General features: G+C 45.9%; 1 protein-coding gene across 13 annotated transcripts; it reads left to right on the top strand.

The window, feature by feature from the left end:
* The first annotated feature begins 1,971 nt into the window (after positions 1-1,971).
* On the top strand, positions 1,972-17,918 carry LOC310837871 (uncharacterized protein). Of its 13 annotated transcripts, none has more exons than XM_083725075.1 (5): positions 4,202-4,943; positions 8,787-8,889; positions 9,329-9,432; positions 14,560-14,761; positions 15,777-17,918. In XM_083725075.1, exons 3-5 carry the CDS (start codon positions 9,361-9,363, stop codon positions 16,364-16,366), a joined length of 864 nt encoding a protein of 287 aa, XP_083581201.1. In that variant the 5' UTR covers positions 4,202-4,943; positions 8,787-8,889; positions 9,329-9,360; the 3' UTR covers positions 16,367-17,918. The 13 variants fall into 13 exon arrangements, 11 of the variants coding, with proteins under 11 accessions (XP_083581198.1, XP_083581195.1, XP_083581205.1 ...); XM_083725073.1 differs by having other exon boundaries at positions 4,202-5,099; XM_083725072.1 differs by lacking the exons at positions 4,202-4,943; positions 8,787-8,889 and adding an exon at positions 1,991-2,787.
* Positions 17,919-19,742: the final 1,824 nt, after the last annotated feature.

The following is a 19,742-nucleotide window of genomic DNA, read 5'->3' as shown; positions in this document are numbered from 1 at the left end:
GGTCAATAAAGCGAGATGAGCGCCGCAACCCCAACGACTGGACCTACCTAATGGTCAGGGGTCCCTTTACCTTTACCTATGCCCAATAGCAGGTGGATGAAAACATCACTGGCAAAGTGTGAAGTTGCAGTTATCACAACTTCCCAATAACAAAAAAAAAAAGGGGGAAAGAGAAAAGGAAAAAATCTCTGCAATGTAGTTTGCATAACAGGCAAATCAAAGATAATCATGCAAATTAAGTGTGCTTTTGGAGCAGCATATTTCATTTGCCTAATTTCTGGAAAATACTTCATTCCTTCTCCTACCAACCAACAATCTGAAACAGTGACAGGAGAAGCAAAAAGTGTTTGCCTGTTTGCATTGTTCAGGAAGCAAGCTTTTCTCAGAGAGCATTTATTTTAAGGGTATATATGCTGCCCATCAATAAATATTAGTTTTGGGGTGGTCAGTAAAGTTCCTTCTGTCCACTGCTCCTCTTTGTTCATCCCTAGAGGATCCCTGTTACAGCTTTGGGTGTATTTACTTTAGTAATGTGCTGGGCATTTAATGGAACACAGGAATGAAACCATCCCTATGGAATATCAGCTTGCTCTTTGTTTATGTTGGCATCCTTCTTTCTCGAGAGGCAATGGCATGCACTGTTGGGGGTGAAGTCAAATCACTGCAAGTACCAAATTGGCCTCCCAGGGGCGCAAACCTGGGCAGTGTGTATGGAGGTCCTGAGATGCCCAGACTGTTAGGTTGTGGGTGGACATATCAGACAAGACAGCGATTCTTCAAACAGCTCTTGTTTATTCACAGGCCAGAACAGAACTGAACTGAAGGGTTCAGCCAGCCTGCTTATATAGAGCTCCACTAGAACGCAACAGTAACCACTTTCTGTAACTATCCAATCACTGAATGTCACTTTCAATCCCTTATTTGCATATGTGGACCTGAGTGAAAACTATCTACAGTATCCCCCTGCTGGCCCAGGGTGAGAACTTCAGTACATAACACAGACGACCATACCAGCCTCACTAATAATAATAATAATAATAATAATAATAATTTATTTATATCCCACCCTCCCCAGCCAAAGCCGGGCTCAGAGCGGCTAACAACAGTAAAAATAGCACAATTTACATAAAACCACAGTCAATTAATTGAAATACATTCTAAAATCAGTTCAGAATCAAATTACTGTAATGGCAACCATTGGCTAGAGTTCTATGAAGATTACAGAAGGAGAGAGGGGGTCAGACTGTGCCTTGGCCAAAGGCCTGGTGGAACAGCTGTGTCTTGTAGGCCCTGCGGAAAGATGTCAAGTCCGGCAGGGCCCTAGTCTCTTGTGACAGAGCATTCCACCAGATCAGGGCCACAGCCCAAAAAGCCCTGGCTCTGGTTGAGACCAGCCTAACCTCCCTGTCACCCAGGATCTCCAAGATGTTTTTATTTGAAGACCATAAGGTCCTCCATGGGACATACCAGGAGAGGCGGTCCCGTAGGTATGAGGGTCCTAGGCCGTATGGGGCTTTAAAGGTTTAAACCAGCACCTGTGGTCCAAAGGAAAGCAGAGCAATATGTTTGGCACCAGCTTGGAGTCTTAGGGAGTCCACTATGAATTGGGTTTACTCCTTAGCTTTTCCTTCACCCAAAGATATTCCACAAGGCAGCAGAGGTTTAGGACCAGAGTTTTCCTTCTCATAGATGGGCTACCTTCTCACTTCCCTCTACAGCAAGTGCAGAATCTGCCTTCTTGACCATTGGGCCCAGGCTTGGCCTCATCCACTCAATCTGCTACAGCTCATCTTTGCGTTCAGGGGAAGTCTCTAACTCTCCGAGGGTTTGAGACCCATGCTTTAAATGTATCTTGCATACGCACTCGCAGACTCCTCTCTGTCCTCCATGCAAACAAGCAAGTTCAAGGGCATGTTCTAGCGAGTAAAAACAATCAAGGTGGGTGCTATGTAGTCTGGGTGGGGATGAGTGTGGCTGATGTGTAGCTTGGGGAGGGGCTCAAGGGCCAGATACAGGTGCCAGTGGCCCTCAGCTCGCTCATCCCTGTGCTCAAGGCACAAAACCAGGCTACGCGTACAAAAAAGGCGGCTGCTAAGCTCGCAGAAGATGAGCCTGAGCTTCGACATTGATAATTCTGGATGGCATCCAAAGCAATTAAGTTTATAATGGCTCATGCTATCTGGCTGATTTTGATGGGCCTAGAGTGCATCCTTCACTCAAGAAAGGCATATTGAGGTGGGAGAGACTCCCCGCTTGCCCGCTGCCTTCAAGGCCCCCTACGTTGTGAAATGTCAGAGTGCGCCTTTTATATGATATTTGAATTGACTTAAGCCGAGGTGGTAGTTCCGCAATGGCGTGAAGGAGCTTGCTGTTCCCACGGTAACAAAGAATTTCTCCTGTCCCTGGGCGGTCTGGTAGCTAAGATACCTGCAACCGCTAGGCTTTCCCCTCCTTTTCAGCCCTTCCACCCTAGGTTGGCTGAGGTGTTTGCGCAAGAGGGGAGGCCATTGCTTTCTAAAGGGAACGGGCCTGGGTGAAGGGCAAGGCAGCACTTGTGCTGTTGACACAGCCTTTGGGTGCTTCAATAAGGAAATAACCTATTTGCATGCCACTGAGAGTCCAAACAAACAGTACAGTACAAAGCTCTCCATCCATCCAGGACCAATCCCAGGCAGGGTCGCCCATTTCCATGGGGAACGAAAAGAGGGACCACAAACTGCTAGCCACAGCTCCTTTGGTCTCCCAACACCTGAGTTCCAACAAACAGAGGAGGCTAAGGACAGGCTGGTAAGCAGAAAGACCGTCTCAGAGTTCCCTTTCTATTATATTTCAATTTCAGTTCAAGCAAAGGGGGCTGTTGGAGGTGGGGCATGGGCATAGCCAGGATTTATTTTAGGCTTTATGTTGGGGGGGGGGGCAAAACCGAGTTAACTGCAATGCAGTTGGTCAGTTGGTTAAGTATTTTTATTTATTTACTTGATTTAGAGAGGGCAGCTGCACCCACCCCGGCTACGTCCATAGCTGGGGAGAAGGATAAAAACCTTGAGGTTGTGATACAAATGCGACATTCCTGTGCCATCCAGGAGTAGCAAAACTTTCCATGCAGAGAAAACAGAGCACCAAGTGCTGTTTGATTGGCTATCCAAACAATTGGGTGGAACTTTTGTAACACTGTTAAGTTTTTAAAAAAGAAATTGGGCTGCCTTTTAGCTGGATCTAACGAATTTCAGGATTTTTAAGGACTGGGTAAATCAGGGGTCAGCAAACTTTTTCAGCAGGGGGCCAGTCCACTGTCCCTCAGACCTTGTGGGGGGCCGGACAGTATTTTGAAAATAAAATAAAATGAACAAATTCCTATTCCCACAAATAACCCAGAGATGCATTTTAAATAAAAGCACACATTCTACTCATGTAGAAACACCAGGCAGACCCCACAAATACTGGTAATTGAGAGATGCATTTTAAATAAAAGCACACATTCTACTCATGTAAAAACACTCTGATTCCTGGACCGTCCACGGGCCGGATTTAGAAGGCGATTAAGCCGGATGCAGCCCTTGGGCCTTAATTTACCATGGGGTAAATTAATTGAGGATAAGGCTATCTGTGGCTGCTAGGCCTGGTGGCTATGCTCTGCCTCCACACAGAGAGGCAGTAATAATGCTCCTGACAGGTGGGGAGGGTGCAATTGTGCTTAGGTCTTGCTAGAGGGGTTCCCACAAGCATCCGGATGGCCCCTGTGAGAACAGGGGACTAGAGCGGTGGGGCCCCTCTTAGGTTCTCAACCGTTGGGACGAAGCCTCGTGGAGATCTTGCATTTAGTAGGGCTGCAATGTTGAATCATTGGTTGGTTAGATTAATCAAGTTAAAAGCATTTACTTGACTGTAAATATGCCCCTGATTAATCGGGGGCGGGCTCATCTTACGTTCTTAGATTGCAAGTGAACAGGGGTGCCAACTTGAATAAAATATCACCACCACCCCTGCTTAATCAATTGCAAGACACGGAACACACAGATGATTTGAACAGCAATGCCCATCAAGTTGGGGGGGGGCCCTCGGTTACTCAAATATTTTATTGGGGAGGGTCAAAGGGACTTTGGCTCCTATGCAAGTCAAGTGGGCAGCAGATTTTAAATCTATCTATCTAGCTATTAGAATTTATAAAATCAGCAGTTGGCAAGCACCGCCTTAAAAGACACTTTCTGTTTTCTTTCTCTGTTTGTTGCACTGGCATATTCTAGAATGTTCTATCAGGGTATCTCTTATGCCACCCACAAGTCTCACATTCTGCTAGTGTTTCTACCATATCCTATATCCCAGGGGTGGGAAATTTCTCCCCCCCCCCCCCAGCACTTGTGGGCAGCCTTCTGGTGGGGAGGCACATGCCGATAGTGGTAATTACTAGAGAAAGAGAGAAACTGGGTAGCACAATTAATGTGGCCCAAACAAAGAATTCCTCTGTAAAAGCCATATGACCAATCTATTCATTATAAGCACTTTTTTGGGGGGGGAACCCCAGTGATTTATATTTATGCCTGTTTCACATAATCCTAGCTTATAGGTGTTTTGAGTCATTTTTTATTTTTGCTTGCCCTTTGTATCTAGGATGCGCTTGGTTAGAAATTCACAGTCACTGCGATAAATACTGGTGCCATTCACGGAACAATGGCAACGGTGGCACCTGATCAGCACAGATATTCTTCAAAGCAGCACCCACCAGCTACACCAGCTTTGGGAATATTGTGGCTGCTTTGGAACGCTGGAAAAAGATAACGTGTGTCTCTGTTGTGAGAAGGAAACAAATTACTGTACGTTTATCGGTGGATGTCACCTGCTGGCAGGAACGAGATAGGCAGATCAAAAAAAAAAGAAAAGAAAAGAAAAAAGGAGAAGTTCATTGGGCTCTGAGCTGGCAGGCAAGGTTGGCAGCTATCAGGAAAGTAAGAAAGTTTAAATGTTCTGGGACACATGAGGCAGGTCCAATGTTGCTGGGTGTCACTGGTTTCCAGGCACCGCTCACCTGTAGCTCCTAGAAGCTATCGGCATGTGGCAGCAGCCACACCTCGGGAACGGCTTTGACTGGCCCACTAACCCAGGTGAGAGTAGCTGGTGGGTCTCAAACCCTTGATGAGTTTCGGACTTCCCCTGCATGTGGAGACAGGCTCTGGCAGATGGAGCAGACAAGACCAATAGTGGGTCCAATGGCCAAGAAGGCAGTTTCTGCACATGCTGTAGCATAGCTGCCAACTTTTCCCTTTTCATGCGAGGAATCCTATTTGGAATAAGGGAATTTCCCTCAAAAAAAAAAAAAGGGAAACGTTGACAGCTATGTGCTGTAGAGGGAAGTGAGGAGCAGACAGGGCTCATCTACTTGGGAAGGTAGCCCACCTAGGAGAAGGAAAACTCTGGTCCTAAACCTCCACTGCCTTGTGGGACATCTTCAGAAGAAGAACAGGCTAAGGAGTAAACTACACAAACCTGGAGTAGAGTCCCTAAGACATGGGGAGGCAAACTAAGGCCTGGGGGCTGGATCTGGCCCAATTGCCTTCTAAATCCAGCCCGTGGACAGTCCAGGAATCAGTGTTTTTACATGAGTAGAATGTGTGCTTTTATTTAAACTGCATCTCTGGGTTATTTGTGGGGCCTGCCTGGTGTTTTTACATGAGTAGAATGTGTGCTTTTATTTAAAATGCATCTCTGGGTTATTTGTGGGGCAAAGGAATCCGTTCATTTCTCTCCCCCCCCCAAATATAGTCTGCCCCCCCAAGGTCTGAGGGACAGTGGATCGGCCCCCTGCTGAAAAAGTTTGCTGACCCCTGCCCTAAGATGTTTAGATGGCGCCTTGTGCTCTTCCTTCTGGAAACTACTCCAGCCAAGCTGGTGAAAAATGTATTGCTTTCCTTTCCTTTGGACCACATCAGTGAGGCCAAGAAGGGGGGCAGATCTTGTCATCTGAGCAGCCCAGGCCCTGCATACACATTGCCTCCCAGGCTTGCACTCTGGGGAGATCACTTCAGTGCTGCTAATGCAGCTGTTTGACTTCACCCCCGGAGGCGCACTCTATTCTCTCTTGAGGCAGACGGGTGCCAACAATTTTGATGCACAGACTCCGCACCAACCCACCACAGTAGATGAGAGATTCAGAACAGCTTTAATAATTAATAATAATAATAATAATAATAATAATAATAATAATTTTTATTTATACCCCACCCTCCCCAGCCAAGGCCGGGCTCAGGGCGGCTAACAAGCAATAATAAAAACAAACTGAATGAATACAACTTAAAAACAAGATTAAAATACATCATTAAAAGATTGAAACATTAAAATATTAAAATGCAGCCTCATCACAGGAGAAGGAAAAAGAGAGAGAGGGAGGGAATCAAATTGGCTCCAAGCCAAAGGCCAGGCAGAACAACTCTGTCTTACAGGCCCTGCGGAAAGAAATCAGATCCTGCAGGGCCCTGGTCTCATGAGGGAGAGCGTTCCACCATACCGGAGCCAGTGTTGAAAAGGCCCTGGCTCTGGTTGAAGCCAATCTAACTTCTTTAGGGCCTGGGACCACTAGGGTGTTGCTATTTATGGACCTTGAGGCTCTCCGTGGGGCATACTGGGAGAGGCGGTCTTGTAGGTACGAGGGTCCTAGGCCGTGAAGGGCTTTAAAGGTCAAAACCAGCACCTTAAATCTGACCCTGTACTCCACCGGGAGCCAGTGCAGCTGGAAAAGCACTGGGTGAATATGCTCCCATGGCAGAGACCCCGTGAGGAGCCTCGCTGCAGCATTCTGTACCCGCTGGAGTTTCTGGGACAGCTTCAAGGGCAGCCCAGCGTAGAGTGAATTACAGTAGTCAAGCCTGGAGGTGACCGTCGCATGGATCACTGTGGCCAGGTCGGGGCGGGAAAGGTAAGGGACCAACTGCTTGATGTGGCGAAGGTGGAAAGTTTTGCAGAACTGGTTTCCTTTGGGAGAGAGTATTGGAGCCTTCTGGTTTATTTGTTAGCACCGGCTCATTTTCAGGTTGAGAAGGAATCACTGCAGGCTTCAGGGATTCCAGCAAGCTCCATACCCACTTGGTGCTTCTGCCCAGCCTCTGTGGAAAACTAAGACAGAGGGCAGTGGGTGTGGAGGACTCCCTGGTCCTGAATGGGGTAACTGTGCCCCTGAAGGACCAGGTGCGCAGCCTGGGAGTCATTTTGGACTCACAGCTGTCCATGGAGGTGCAGGTTAATTCTGTGTCCAGGGCAGCTGTTTACCGGTTCCATCTGGTACACAGGCTGAGACCCTACCTCCCCGCGGACTGTCTCGCCAGAGTGGTGCATGCTCTAGTTATCTCCCGCTTGGACTACTGCAACGTGCTCTACGTGGGGCTACCTTTGAAGGTGACCCGGAAACTGCAATTAATCCAGAATGCGGCAGCTAGACTGGTGTCTGGGAGTGGCCGCCGGGACCACATAACACCGGTCCTGAGAGATCTGCATTGGCTCCCAGTACGTTTCTGAGCACAATTCAAAGTGTTGGTGCTGACCTTTAAAGCCCTAAATGGCCACGGTCCTGTATACCTGACAGAGAGTCTCCACCCCCATTGTTCAGCCTGGACACTGAGGTCCAGCGCTGAGGGCTTTCTGGTGATTCCCTCACTGCAAGAAGCCAAGTTACAGGGAACCAGGCAGAGGGCCTTCTCGGTAGTGGCGCCCGCCCTGTGGAACGCTCTCCCACCAGATGTCAAGGAAATAAGCAACTATCCTATTTTTAAAAGACATCTGAAAGCAGCCCTGTTTAGGGAAGTTTAAAATATTTAATGCTCTGTTGTTTTTAATATTTGATTGGGAGCCGCCCAGTGGCTGGGGAAACTCAGTCAGATGGGCGGGGTATAAATAATAAATGTATTATTATTCATTATTATTAAGGGTGGAATCCTGCACTGCAGATATGCCAACTGAGGGGCTATAGCAGGAATGTGGGACCCAGAATTGGCTGGGGCTGCTGGAAGTTGTAGTCTAAGACATTAGGAAGGGTCCAGGTTGATGAAGGCTAGCCTGTAGAGTATGGTGGAAAAGTTGTTAATAATAACAATAACAATAACAATAATAATAATAATAATAATAATAATAATAATAATAATAATAATTTATTACTTACTCTGGGCGGCTTCCAACAGAATATTAAAAACACGATAAAATATCAAACATTAAAAACTTCCCTAAACAGGGCTGCCTTCTAATGTTTTCTAAACGTCAGACAGTTGTCTATTCCTTTGACATCTGATGGGAGGGCGTTCCACAGGGCGGGTGCCACTACCAAGAAGGCCCTCTGCCTGGTTCCCTGTAACCTCACTACTTGCAGCGAGGGGACCGTCAGAAGGCCCTCGGCGCTGGACCTCAGTGTTCGGGCTGAACGATGGGGGTGGAGACGCTCCTTCAGATATTCTGGGCTGAGGCCAGCCATGTTGTTTTAGAAGATTTACACCCCACTTTTCAGCTAGAATCCTCAAAGAAGCTAGCAAGATTTATAAAACACAACAGAGATGCCCCAAGAACCACATGTTCTCTTACATACAAACTAAAACAACCAGCCCCGCAGAACCAGCAGTGCCACAACAATTCTACAGCCCCACAATCTTTCCAAAAATACATATGCATATTTGCATAAGCAGCATTAATCTGCCTGATTTCTTTGAGTCGTGGGATCTGTGAAACAATTGAGAGTTCTTTGTTTTGGAAACTGGATATTTTTAGACCTTCATTTTAATCTCTGTCTTCCCACACACTTGGTTCCCCTCCAGTTATCCGAGTGCACACACTCCTGGCCTTGAAAGGACGATGACTAACTGCACATCACTGCCTCCCCTTTTCTTTTCTGTGGATCCCTGTATAAAAATAAAAAAGGTAAACATAAATACTGGGGATTGCATCCAACATTAGACCCACTGAATATAATAGACACAATCAACTTAGGTTAATTAATTTCATCGGGTCCTTTTCAACGTCACACTCATGCCATGCAGTTAAAGGGCTAACATACCACTTTAAACAGTCTGGGAAATGTAGTTTTTTAGGGGTGTTGAGAATTGTTAGAAGCTTCCTATTCCCCTTTCAGAGATCCAATTGTCAGAGCTGCCTGGGAAGAAGGATTGATTGGTTAAACCACTTCTGGGAGGGGAACAGGAGTCTCCTCTGAGCACCCTTAAACTACAGCTCCCAGAATTCTTTGCAGGAAGCCACAACTGTTTAAAGCGGTATCATAGTTGTGAATGTGGACCGTGAGTCCCCTTGGTACAGTTTCAGCTCAATGGCTCCCTTCCTGTTCTTTTCCTATAACATGAAGATTTGATGAAGCAGCTTCTGTGGTGACAGGAAATGGACACTGACAATTTAGCTGCAAGCCTCCAGCTCACCACTGAGCAAAAGAACAAGGAAGCACCGCCTGAGGTATGAGCAAAACCCACACATTTGCTTGTCAAACCCTCGTTTCATCAATGCTCCATGTGGACTGACTATTGTTAATCACCACCTGCTTTTCAGAGGGCAAAGTGCCTGTTTAAAAACATCCTCAGGAAAAACTACCGGAAGTGGTGTCTCTCATTTTGCAGATAAAGGAGCTAGAGTTTACACACAAGAGACCTAGAGCAGGAATTGGGCCTTACATCTCTCAGTCACAAAAACCGAGGTCCACTCTTAGTTTGCACCTGCTGAGTGCAAAGAGGGATTTACACCACAGCTGGGGTCCCAAGCAAACAACTGCATTGTATGAAATAGCACCCACTAACCTGGGCAAAATTACCCCTTATACTTGAAACCTGACGCGGGTCCGCTGTGGGTTAAACCACAGAGCCTAGGACTTGCTGATCAGAAGGTCGGCGGTTCTAATCCCCGTGACGGGGTAAGCTCCCGTTGCTCGGTCCCTCCTCCTGCCCACCTAGCAGTTCGAAAGCATGTCAAGTGCAAGTAGATAAATAGGTACCACTCCGGCGGGAAGGTAAACGGCGTTTCCGTGCGCTGCACTGGTTCACCAGAAGCGGCTTAGTCATGCTGGCCACATGACCCGGAAGCTGTATGTCGGCTCCCTTGGCCAGTAAAGCGAGATGAGCGCCGCAACCCCAGAGTCGGCCACGACTGGACCTAATAGTCAGCGGTCCCCTTTACCTTTACTTGAAACCTTACATAAGCACTAGCTAGGTTAGCAAGGAAATTCATCCAGGTACGGAGACTCAAAGTGCCTAAATGGGAAGGAGAAGCAGGCTAGGAGTGGAGTGCAGTGGTCTTGTTCATGGTCTGTATTTTTTAAGCTCAGTGGCAAAGAACCTGTCTTAGAGAGCTTCTGCCAGTCAGAGTTTACTGTACTGAGTTGGTTGAACCAACGGTTTGACAGCACAAGGCAGATTCATATAATATAAGCTGGTGCACACAGACACACAACCCTCCAAGTGTACAAGGAGCAAGGGTGTTGTCTGTGGGCTGCAAAGGAGAGCTATGCATGGGACGCTTTCTCCAAGTGCCAACCCTGACATCATTCCCAGCCAGGTAGGGGGGTTGCTCTTTGGTTTTATGAAGCGTTATCAAGCCATGTTGGAGTGGATTGTCTTAAGGGGAAGGAAAATATACAGTAAATGCGAAAGCATATGTGGCTTTGTATTTCATGTACAGTGGTACTTCAGGTTAAGTATTTAATTCTTTTTTTATATACATTTTTATTAAGTTTTTCTTTTACAAATAAATCCACACAACCGTGTTTACAGATTTCCTGTTTTTGAACTTCCACCAGCACCTCCCTCAATCGTCCATTTTTCTTATCTTCACGCATTTTTTATATATTGCCAATTTAATATTATCCTTCCCTCTCTATTTCTTTTTTACAATATACCTTGTACTATCACAAAGCCTCCTTAAAACCCACTAGCGTTGTCTGTTTGTCACATATAGTTTTCAGATAAACCATGAACTTTCCCCAGTCCTCGAAAGTTCAGGTTAAGTATTTAATTCGTTACGGAGGTCCATTCTTAACCTGAAACTGTTCTTAACCTGAAGCACCACTTTAGCTAATGGGGCCTCCTGTTGCTGCTGCGCCGCCGGAGCCCGATTTCTGTTCTCATCCTGAAGCAAAGTTCTTAACCTGAGGTACTATTTCTGGGTTAGTAGTGTGTGTACCTGAAACGTATGTAACCTGAAATGTATGTAACCCGAGGTACCACTGTATATCAGCTGTACATTGTGCATCACCTTGAGATTATTTACAGAAGGCGATGAATTAATCACAATTAATTGTTATTATCGTCAGTAATGCCACATGTAAACGTTTAGTCAACCAAGCTGGAAGTGCGAATGGGTCCAGGCTGACAAGCAAATTCTCTTGGCAGCCATTGTTAGTCCAAATGCACTCCAGAAGCAGGCCTGAGAAAAGAGATGCAGCTGGATAGGACAGGCTAGCCAAATAATAAAATTGCTCTTGACAAATAGGTGATGAAGTTGAATGATAGAATGATAGAATTAAAATAACTATATGTACACAAGGAAGTGGAGAGGACAAACCAAAGCGATGGCTTTTTATAAAACCTGACACCAGTTCACCACAGTGCTGCTCCTGGGAATGACATATTGATTCAAATAATGTTTGCCACACAGGTTTCCTCCTACCTAATAGAGCTATTGCTAAACAGCCGTATTTTCTTCCAGTTGCCTAATTATTATAATTACCACAGCATCATAATTGTTCTGATTATGATCAGATAAGCGCGTGTCAGGGTTCAGGGTGTCCTATGATTCTTGTCTTGTGTTCTCTGGTGTGCAGGACATTGTTGGGTGTTGGGTGTGTGCTACAGATGTTCAGCTGAGCTGAAACAATTGTGTAGCGGAGGTAGCTTTTACTTAGCATACACAAGCGCGCACACAATGTACGCACGCTATTTACAGTTGCTACAAGAAATTCTACTCTTTGAGCCTGGAGAGCATGCCAGCTTATGAAGTCCATGCTGAGACAGAGTCGGCATAGCAAGTGCAAAATGCTAACAAAGTCCTGCAACTGCCAAGAGTTCTCCGAGTCTAAGAAGCCTTGCAAGTCGTCCATCTTCTCTCAGACAAGCTCTTCTCAAAGCCTTACACATTTTCACAGGTTATTTCCAAGAGTTTCCAGTCTCCCAACAGATTATCCTGTACTCCACAACAATGAATGCTGTACTGTAATTTGAGTCCTTATCTACCCAGTGCTATGATGTGCTATTTTGTCCAGCAACTCAGATAAGAGAGTCACAAGATGCCTGCAGCTGTACTGTGGGAGGGGGGGGGACACCATTTCTGCAGACTGGTGGAGAATTAAACAATTTTTCACTTTCCTTAACAGTCATGAGCATGTACAGTCATACCTCGGGTTGCGTGTTTTCAGGTTGCGAACACGCCAAACCTGGAAGTACTGAAACGGGTTACTTCTGGGTTTCAGCGCTCGCGCATGCGCAGAAACACTAAATCATGCTTTGCACATGCACAGAAGCACCAAATCGTGTCATGCACACTATTTACAGTTGCTACAAGAAGACGCAGGGCTGTGGGTTGCGAACATGCCTCCCGCACGGATCACGTTTGCAACCCGAGGTTCCACTTAATATCCCTTGTACAGGCCTCTTCTTCTTCTTCTTCTTCTCCTCCTCCTCCTCCTCCTCCTTCTTCTTTGGCGATCACTCGTAGCCGAGTAAGATTGTCTTCCATAAACACGGTTTTAACAATCAGTCCGTAAGTGACTGTGGAGGCCAATTCTGGATCCACACGTCCTTGCACAGTGGGGACATTGGTTTCCGGGCGGGAGTTGATAATCCAGTCAGGGAAAAAGGGAGACTATGTTTAGGGCACCTTTTCTAGTCCGTCCCCCTTTTCGGGGTGAGCTGAGTGGATCCTAAAAGGGGCTGCTCAGTCATGGATACAGCTGCTGAGCTGCTCAACTGCCTCGTTCCTTGAGTCAGAACGACTGAATCTGTATCCACCGCCCATGTGTCGGTCCATGACTAGGGTCTTCCAGATTTCACGATCCTGCCCCTGTTACCATTTGTCGATCGCCATGGGCCTTTTGGGGTTTGGGTTGGGTTTTTGGAAGACGCCTGTGTGTGAATTTGTTTTATGTGTGTAGATCAGTGAACGCTGACCAACGCACAGTCTTCGCAGTAGGGCTCTGTTCTGATGGCATGAAGTAGTCACGACAAACCGATAGATTCCTATCTGCTGCAGCCTTCATCCGCCTTCACAGCCGTTGTAACATACTGCTTGTTATCATCCGCCCGTTCTGCCGTTGAGGACTTCTTGGATCATTCTTTGTCTAGCTCCTTCCCTTTGACCTTACCGCCTTGGGTGACCCTGCTGGGAGTACGAGATTCCTGATGGCTTCGCTCACAAGGGTCATAGGAACATGCAAGCCCACTCAACACGACAAGGTGATGATCCAGTGAGTGGGGGTATTCACTGTGTCACCCTTGTACTGGTGCCTTATGCTGGGAGTTGTGTTGCCCTGGCATAAGACAGGGTTGTCATACGTCTGGACATAGCTGGGATTCGCCCATCGAAAATGGCATCTGGGTGAAATTTTCAAAAATCAGTTAAAATGTCCGGGGAAAACCCAGGCAATATGGCAGCTCATATCAGAAGTGTTCGGATTTTCACTTCTTGAAATATGGCAGTCCTAGCATAAGATACTTAAGTTGTGCATCTACAGTGGTACAATTATGCGAGACCAAAAATGGTGTGACCAGATGACTTGACATCCTGCTCATCATTCCAGGATCGTGGCTATTCCTGAAACACAATAACAGCCATCTTGATGAGACCATAGGATCAGGGTGCAAAGGTGCAATTGCACTCCTATTACAGTTGCACCTTGGATATCGAATGACATTTTGTCTCCCAAATGCCGCAGACCCAGAAGTGATTGTTCCAGTTTGCAAATGTTAGTTTGGAACCCAAACCTTCGACAGGGCTTTTGCGGCTTCTGATTGGCTGCAGGAGCTTCCTGCAGGCAACCAGAAGATTTGGTTTTCGAATGTTTTGGAAGTTGAATGGACTTCGGGAACTGATTCCATTCGACTTCCAAGGTACGACTGTACATTGAAAGTCTCAGTGGAATCAGTAAATGAGTTTAGGTTTAGAGCAGAGAATTGAATAGAGACAAAGGTACACCATGATCAATAGCTCACACCCAGTACTGATTCAGGACTTTGAGCTAACAATAATTTATTGTTCAGTGTTACTTATTCTCAGCTACCCCTGTCCCAAAATGTTTTCCCTTGTCAGCTACCTCCCATATTCCTCAGCCTTGTAGCAGATCCCCCCCCCAAAAGAAATTATGGGAACTGTAGTTTCCCCCAAGAGCTACAATTCCCAGTACCCGAAACAAATTACAGCTCCCAAGATTCTTGGAGAAGTCAGGTGCTTTAAATGTGTTTTGGATGTGCTTTAAATGTATGGCATGGATCTGCCATTGGTTAATTGGAAAAGTAGCAGTATTATTTCTTGGCTTTGAGAAGTTATGTTTCCCCTCCTCATCCTGGCTTCTTGTATTAAGACTTCTTATTTTGCCTTTAGTTGGGCCCTGTACCTCATTCTGAAGGCACCTCAAAATACGATGAAGATTTTTTCTCTGGGCTAAGCCCAGAAGAGAAGGAATGTCTAGAGAACTTGCTGCAGACAATTGACTCCTTGGATGAGGATCTTTTAGATGATGATGAAGAAGAAGCAAAAGAAGAAGAGGATGAAGTTAGTCATCAGGAACTGGCAGAACCACTAGGTGAGATGAAACCATTAACAAAGATTTGTGGATGTCTTCTAGAAAATGTGGAACTACATCTCCCATCAACCCTAGCAAACATAGCCAATGGCCAGGAATTATGGGAGCTGTAGTTCAGCAACATCTGAAGGACCAAAGGCTCCACAGCCCTGATCTACAGCACACAGGCCAGCTGGCTGGTGTAGCGAGGTCCATTCTCATGTGGCTTCCTGCAGCTGTGATTTGGCTGGTGGTTTTCATTTAACACATTAAAATCAACATCTTCTTACTTCTCCGGCCCCACATCCCATGCTCACTGATGCCTACAGTCCTTTCTGTCGCTTGCCTGTGTGAGGGGGTATATTTCTGCTCCTCTACTGCCTCCTAGGCCCCCATTAGCACACTGCCTTCCAGTCAAACTAGTGGGAATGACGTTTTTGGCATTCCATGCCTAATCTTTAATCCTTAGCACTTAGAATGGTAACTGCCAACAGGCAACTGCCAACTTCAGCCCACATACACAGTAGATGGGTGCATCTCTGTCGCACACACATGGCCCCAAACATGGATCCTTCCCCACTAAATCAGCTTTCCCCAGCCTGCTGTCCTTGAACTACAACTCCCATCATCCCCAGCAAGTCAAGTGGCAATGGGCAGTGATGATGGGAATTGTAGTCCCAAACTTTTGGAGGGTACCAGTTTTGGGAATCCTGCTTTAGATCTGAAATCCAGTCATCATCGCCCCTCTGCTTTCTGCCTTCATGCTTGATGTGCTTACTGCGGGAACCATTGGTGTAGCATTCACATAGCTGCAGCAAATGCATTTGCCACAACCAGTACGTTGGGGTGGACCATATCTGGCCGGGCTGGGAGGGAGAGAGTTCTTAAGGAAACCTCCAACCTCTTTCCTTAGAATCATAGAATTGTGGAGTTGGAAGGAATCCACAAGGTTGATCTAGCACTGCAGGAATCTCAGCTGAAGCATTTGTGACTTTCTGCAGTCAACTTTCCTCACTCGCGTTGGTTGTGTGTGCAGGTGCTGAGGACCAATGCAAAGACAGTGTTGATTCCAGGATGCTTCAAAGTACGTCTGTGGAGGCAGCCTCAGCCAAGTCCAGTTCTCCTCGCCCTGCCCTTTCCAAGATTAAAATGACCAAGTCCCTTTCGGAGGAATCAGCTGACATCACTCCGAGGAGGAGCAGGCCCAACCCTTCTTCTCCCAAATCCAGAGGGCCTCATAGATTGGCAGAATCTCACCCTGCTTACTTCAGGAAGTTTGACACAATAATGAGGTCAGGAGTCAACGTCCAAGAGCTTCGTTCTCGCTTCCTCCAACACCTTGACAGCTCTACTGCTGTCAGAGGGCCAACAGAGGATGCTGTAGGAACAGATAAGCATCCGTTGCCATTGCCTGGAGGCCAGAGGTCCCCTAGGGATGAAGCCCTGCAGAAGTTGGGCCTCTTCCAGAGAATTTCTAGCCTTCCGAATATGAAAAGTCCTCTGGTGCCCACGGTGGGCCAGCATGCCCAGGAGTCACAGGCCGAAAGTCTGAACCACGCGGGAATGGCAGGCTCCATCAACACCATGGAAAAGCCTGTGAAATATTGCACACACCCCAATCTCTGAGAGGTGAGAGACTCCAGGCGTTCCAGCCCTGACCCAGCTTTTGGTTTCCTTGGAATGAAGGCCAGTGGAGACTGGTGTCTTTAGGATGTGTGGTTTTATTTGCACATATATCCAACCTAAGCATAGAATGGAGGGACTCACAGCATTAACAGTCCAACAGATCTTGCTTCCCCATTAGGTTTCCAGAGAAGACCCAAAGTGACCGGTTTGGGCCCCACGCACAGAGCAAGACGTATCTCTGTCTCTCCAGCTTCCAGCCTCAGATAAAACTCACCCACCAGAACCAACTCCCCTGGCTTAACACTCCCCTTCCTAGGATGACATGGCATCCAGCCAGGTGAGGTGGGAAATGACCCACCCATTTGTATCTATGGCAGTCTCTTAGGACATGTAAATGACGGTGCTTCAGGGCCGGATTAGGACCTTTAGAGGCCCTGGACACTTAAAAGGTTTTGGTGCCCCCTTATATATCTAATTCAAAACATAAACAATGATAAAACCATAAAATTAAGTTTTATTTTTTGAAATGAAATGAAGCCTACGGTAATATGGAAAACAATGTTTATTTTTGTATACTTCCACTTTATTTATATTTGAAAATTTTTCTCCTGTGTTTTCTAATGCAAAGTGTTTGATCAGATCTTCATTCAATAATCATTAATCTCTATTTTTACCATGTTGTTATTATTATTTTTTATTATTGTATATACATAGATATGTATTTTTTTCAATTATTTTGGAGGCCTTTTTTGTGGAACCTGGTTCAGCTGACCATTTGGTCCATGGTAAATCCGGCAATGGGGAATTTCCATGGTGCCCCTTTTCCCTTGATGCCCTAAACACATGCGTATTTTGCTTAATGGTGAATCCAGCCCTGCGGGTACTTAACAGTCCAGCCAAGGCCATTATGTTGTCAGACCAGTTCAGCAGCCTCTTCTACTAGATTCTAAACCTCCCCAGTGCCAGGATCGCTGGTTCAGAAGAGAATCTCGACCATCCCCAAGACTGACCCCCTACAAACCTACAGCAATAACAATGGCTACTGTTCAAGTACAGGTACTTTCTTAGGTATGGTTGGGCCAAAAGGGGGGTTGCAGAAAGAAAATGGACCTGCAGAGTCCCAAGAGGCTCTTTGCAAAACCCGTCCATTAGCTGAGAAAACAAGCGGCGTGGGCTCCTCTAGTGTCAAAGAGAAACTTCCAAGTTGCATCTGCATACCCTGAACTGCCTCCTTCTGCAAGATAGCCTGTAATTAGTGCAGAGAGGCAACTCAGTAAGCAAGACACAATGTATGATAACACATTTGATATTTTTAGCCGTTCTCATCCTTAAGGAGCTACTCCCTGATAGTCCGTCGAGGTGGGCTGTGTGAAAGTGTTGGATTTCATTGCTAGACTTCACGATGCCTGACATGTTTGGTGTTGATTTTTGTTCTGTTTTCATTTTGCATGTGCTCTTACCCATCTGCCGTTGGTTAGCCTTCCAGTGCAGAGATTTGTGTGCAACTTGGTTTCCCTCTTCTTGTGGAATAATAAAATCTGCAATCATTGTGGCCAAAGATTTATCTTCTGATTTGTTCTTCTGTGGAGAATGTATTTGGCGCAAGGGATTCTGTAGCATTAACTGGTACATGTGGGTGGCAGAAATCAGAAGTAAAGGAAAATGTCTTTAGTCCAGTTGTTTTATTTATAATTAAACACACAAGAGACAGATATTAACCTAATATGAAGAAGCTAAGGTTTTTCTTTACTTCTGCTTTTTGTCTTATGAGGACCCACATATTGTAATTAGTGCTAGAGATAAAGGTAAAGGGACCCCTGACCATTAGGTCCAGTTGTGGCCGACTCTGGGGTTGCGGCGCTCATCTTGCTCTATAGGCCGAGGGAGCCGGCGTACAGCTTCCGGGTCATGTGGCCAGCATGACTAAGCCGCTTCTGGTGAACCAGAGCAGCACACGGAAACGCTGCTTACCTTCCCACAGGAGTGGTACCTATTTAGCTACTTGCACTTTGACGTGCTTTCGAACTGCTAGGTTGGCAGGAGCTGGGACCGAGCAACGGGAACTCACCCCGTCGCAGGGATTCAAACTGCCGACCTTCTGATCGGCAAGTCCTAGGCTCTGTGGTTTAACCCACAGCGCCACCCGCGTCCCTAGTGCTAGAGATACATCCATGTAATTGAGAAATTTTACATGCTCAAAAGGTATTATGGAATTGTAGAGTTGGAAGAGACCTTAAGGGTCACACAGTCCAACCACCTGCATTGCAGGAATCTCCGCTAAAGTATCCATGACAGATAGCCATACAACCTCTGCTTAAAAACCTCCAAGAAAGAAGAGTCCAACATCTTTCAGGGATATCCGTTCCACTGTCAAACAGCTCTTACCACCAGAAAGTTTTTCCTAATGTTTAGTTGGAATCTCCTTTTTTTGTAATTTGAATCCCTTGGTTTGGGTCCTACATTCCAGAGCAGGAGACAACAAGCTTGCTCCATCGTCCACGTGACAAACCTTTAGATAATTGAAGACGGAGAGCACAATATTTATATATTCAATACATTCTTACTCCAAGCAATCTTGGGTGCAATTTGATTATCTTTTTGCACCTAGCAAGTCTAACCCAATTAGCTTCCCAATTTGTTCGTTTCATTTATTTTATTTTTATTTATTTATTTATAATATTTTTATGAAAGTTTTCTTGGTTTACAAAGGTATGCGCAATGTCTCATTTTTCAAGTTGCATTTTCCATAGGTCAGTTTCATTTGCCCTTCATTCAAAAAGCTCAGGGGTGGAATAAATTGTCCTCCCCCTCCCCCATTTTACCCTCACAACAACTCTGTGAGATGAGATAAGCTGAATGATGTGCATGTTCACTTACTGCAGCCTTTGTCTGCGTGAAACCTTCACCATTTTATCTTTAATAGTGTAATCCTGTGCATATTTGCTCAAAGGTAATTCCCACCATGTTTAGGACTGCAGCCTGAGAGTACAAACAGCAGACACTTTTCCTCTCCTCCACACTTTTATTTAATGTGCAGCAGTAAAAGAACTTTGGTGAACCCAAACACTTTCTCATTTCAGCGGTCTAATTTTTGCATATCAGTGGTACCTTGGTTTGCAACCATTTTGAATTACAGCCATGGCAAACATGGAAGTGTGTGTCCCTTTTTTTGGATTTCAACTCATTTTTTTTGGATTACAACCCATTTTTTTGAGGGGGGGAGGCCTCATTGGTGAAAATGTGCCTTAGGTTACAACCTGTTTTGGTTTACAACCGGACCTCCGGAACGGATTGTGGTTGTAAACCAAGGTACTGCTGTAACTTAAAACCATAGTTCAAAATAAACTATAGGTAGTTACTGACTTTTGGGATGTGG

Source organism: Podarcis gaigeae (genome assembly GCF_964106915.1).
Source record: "Podarcis gaigeae genome assembly, chromosome: 2".
Classification (NCBI taxonomy): domain Eukaryota; kingdom Metazoa; phylum Chordata; class Lepidosauria; order Squamata; family Lacertidae; genus Podarcis; species Podarcis gaigeae.
Note: the sequence above shows the minus strand (reverse complement) of the source record. Positions and strands in the feature narration are given on the sequence as shown.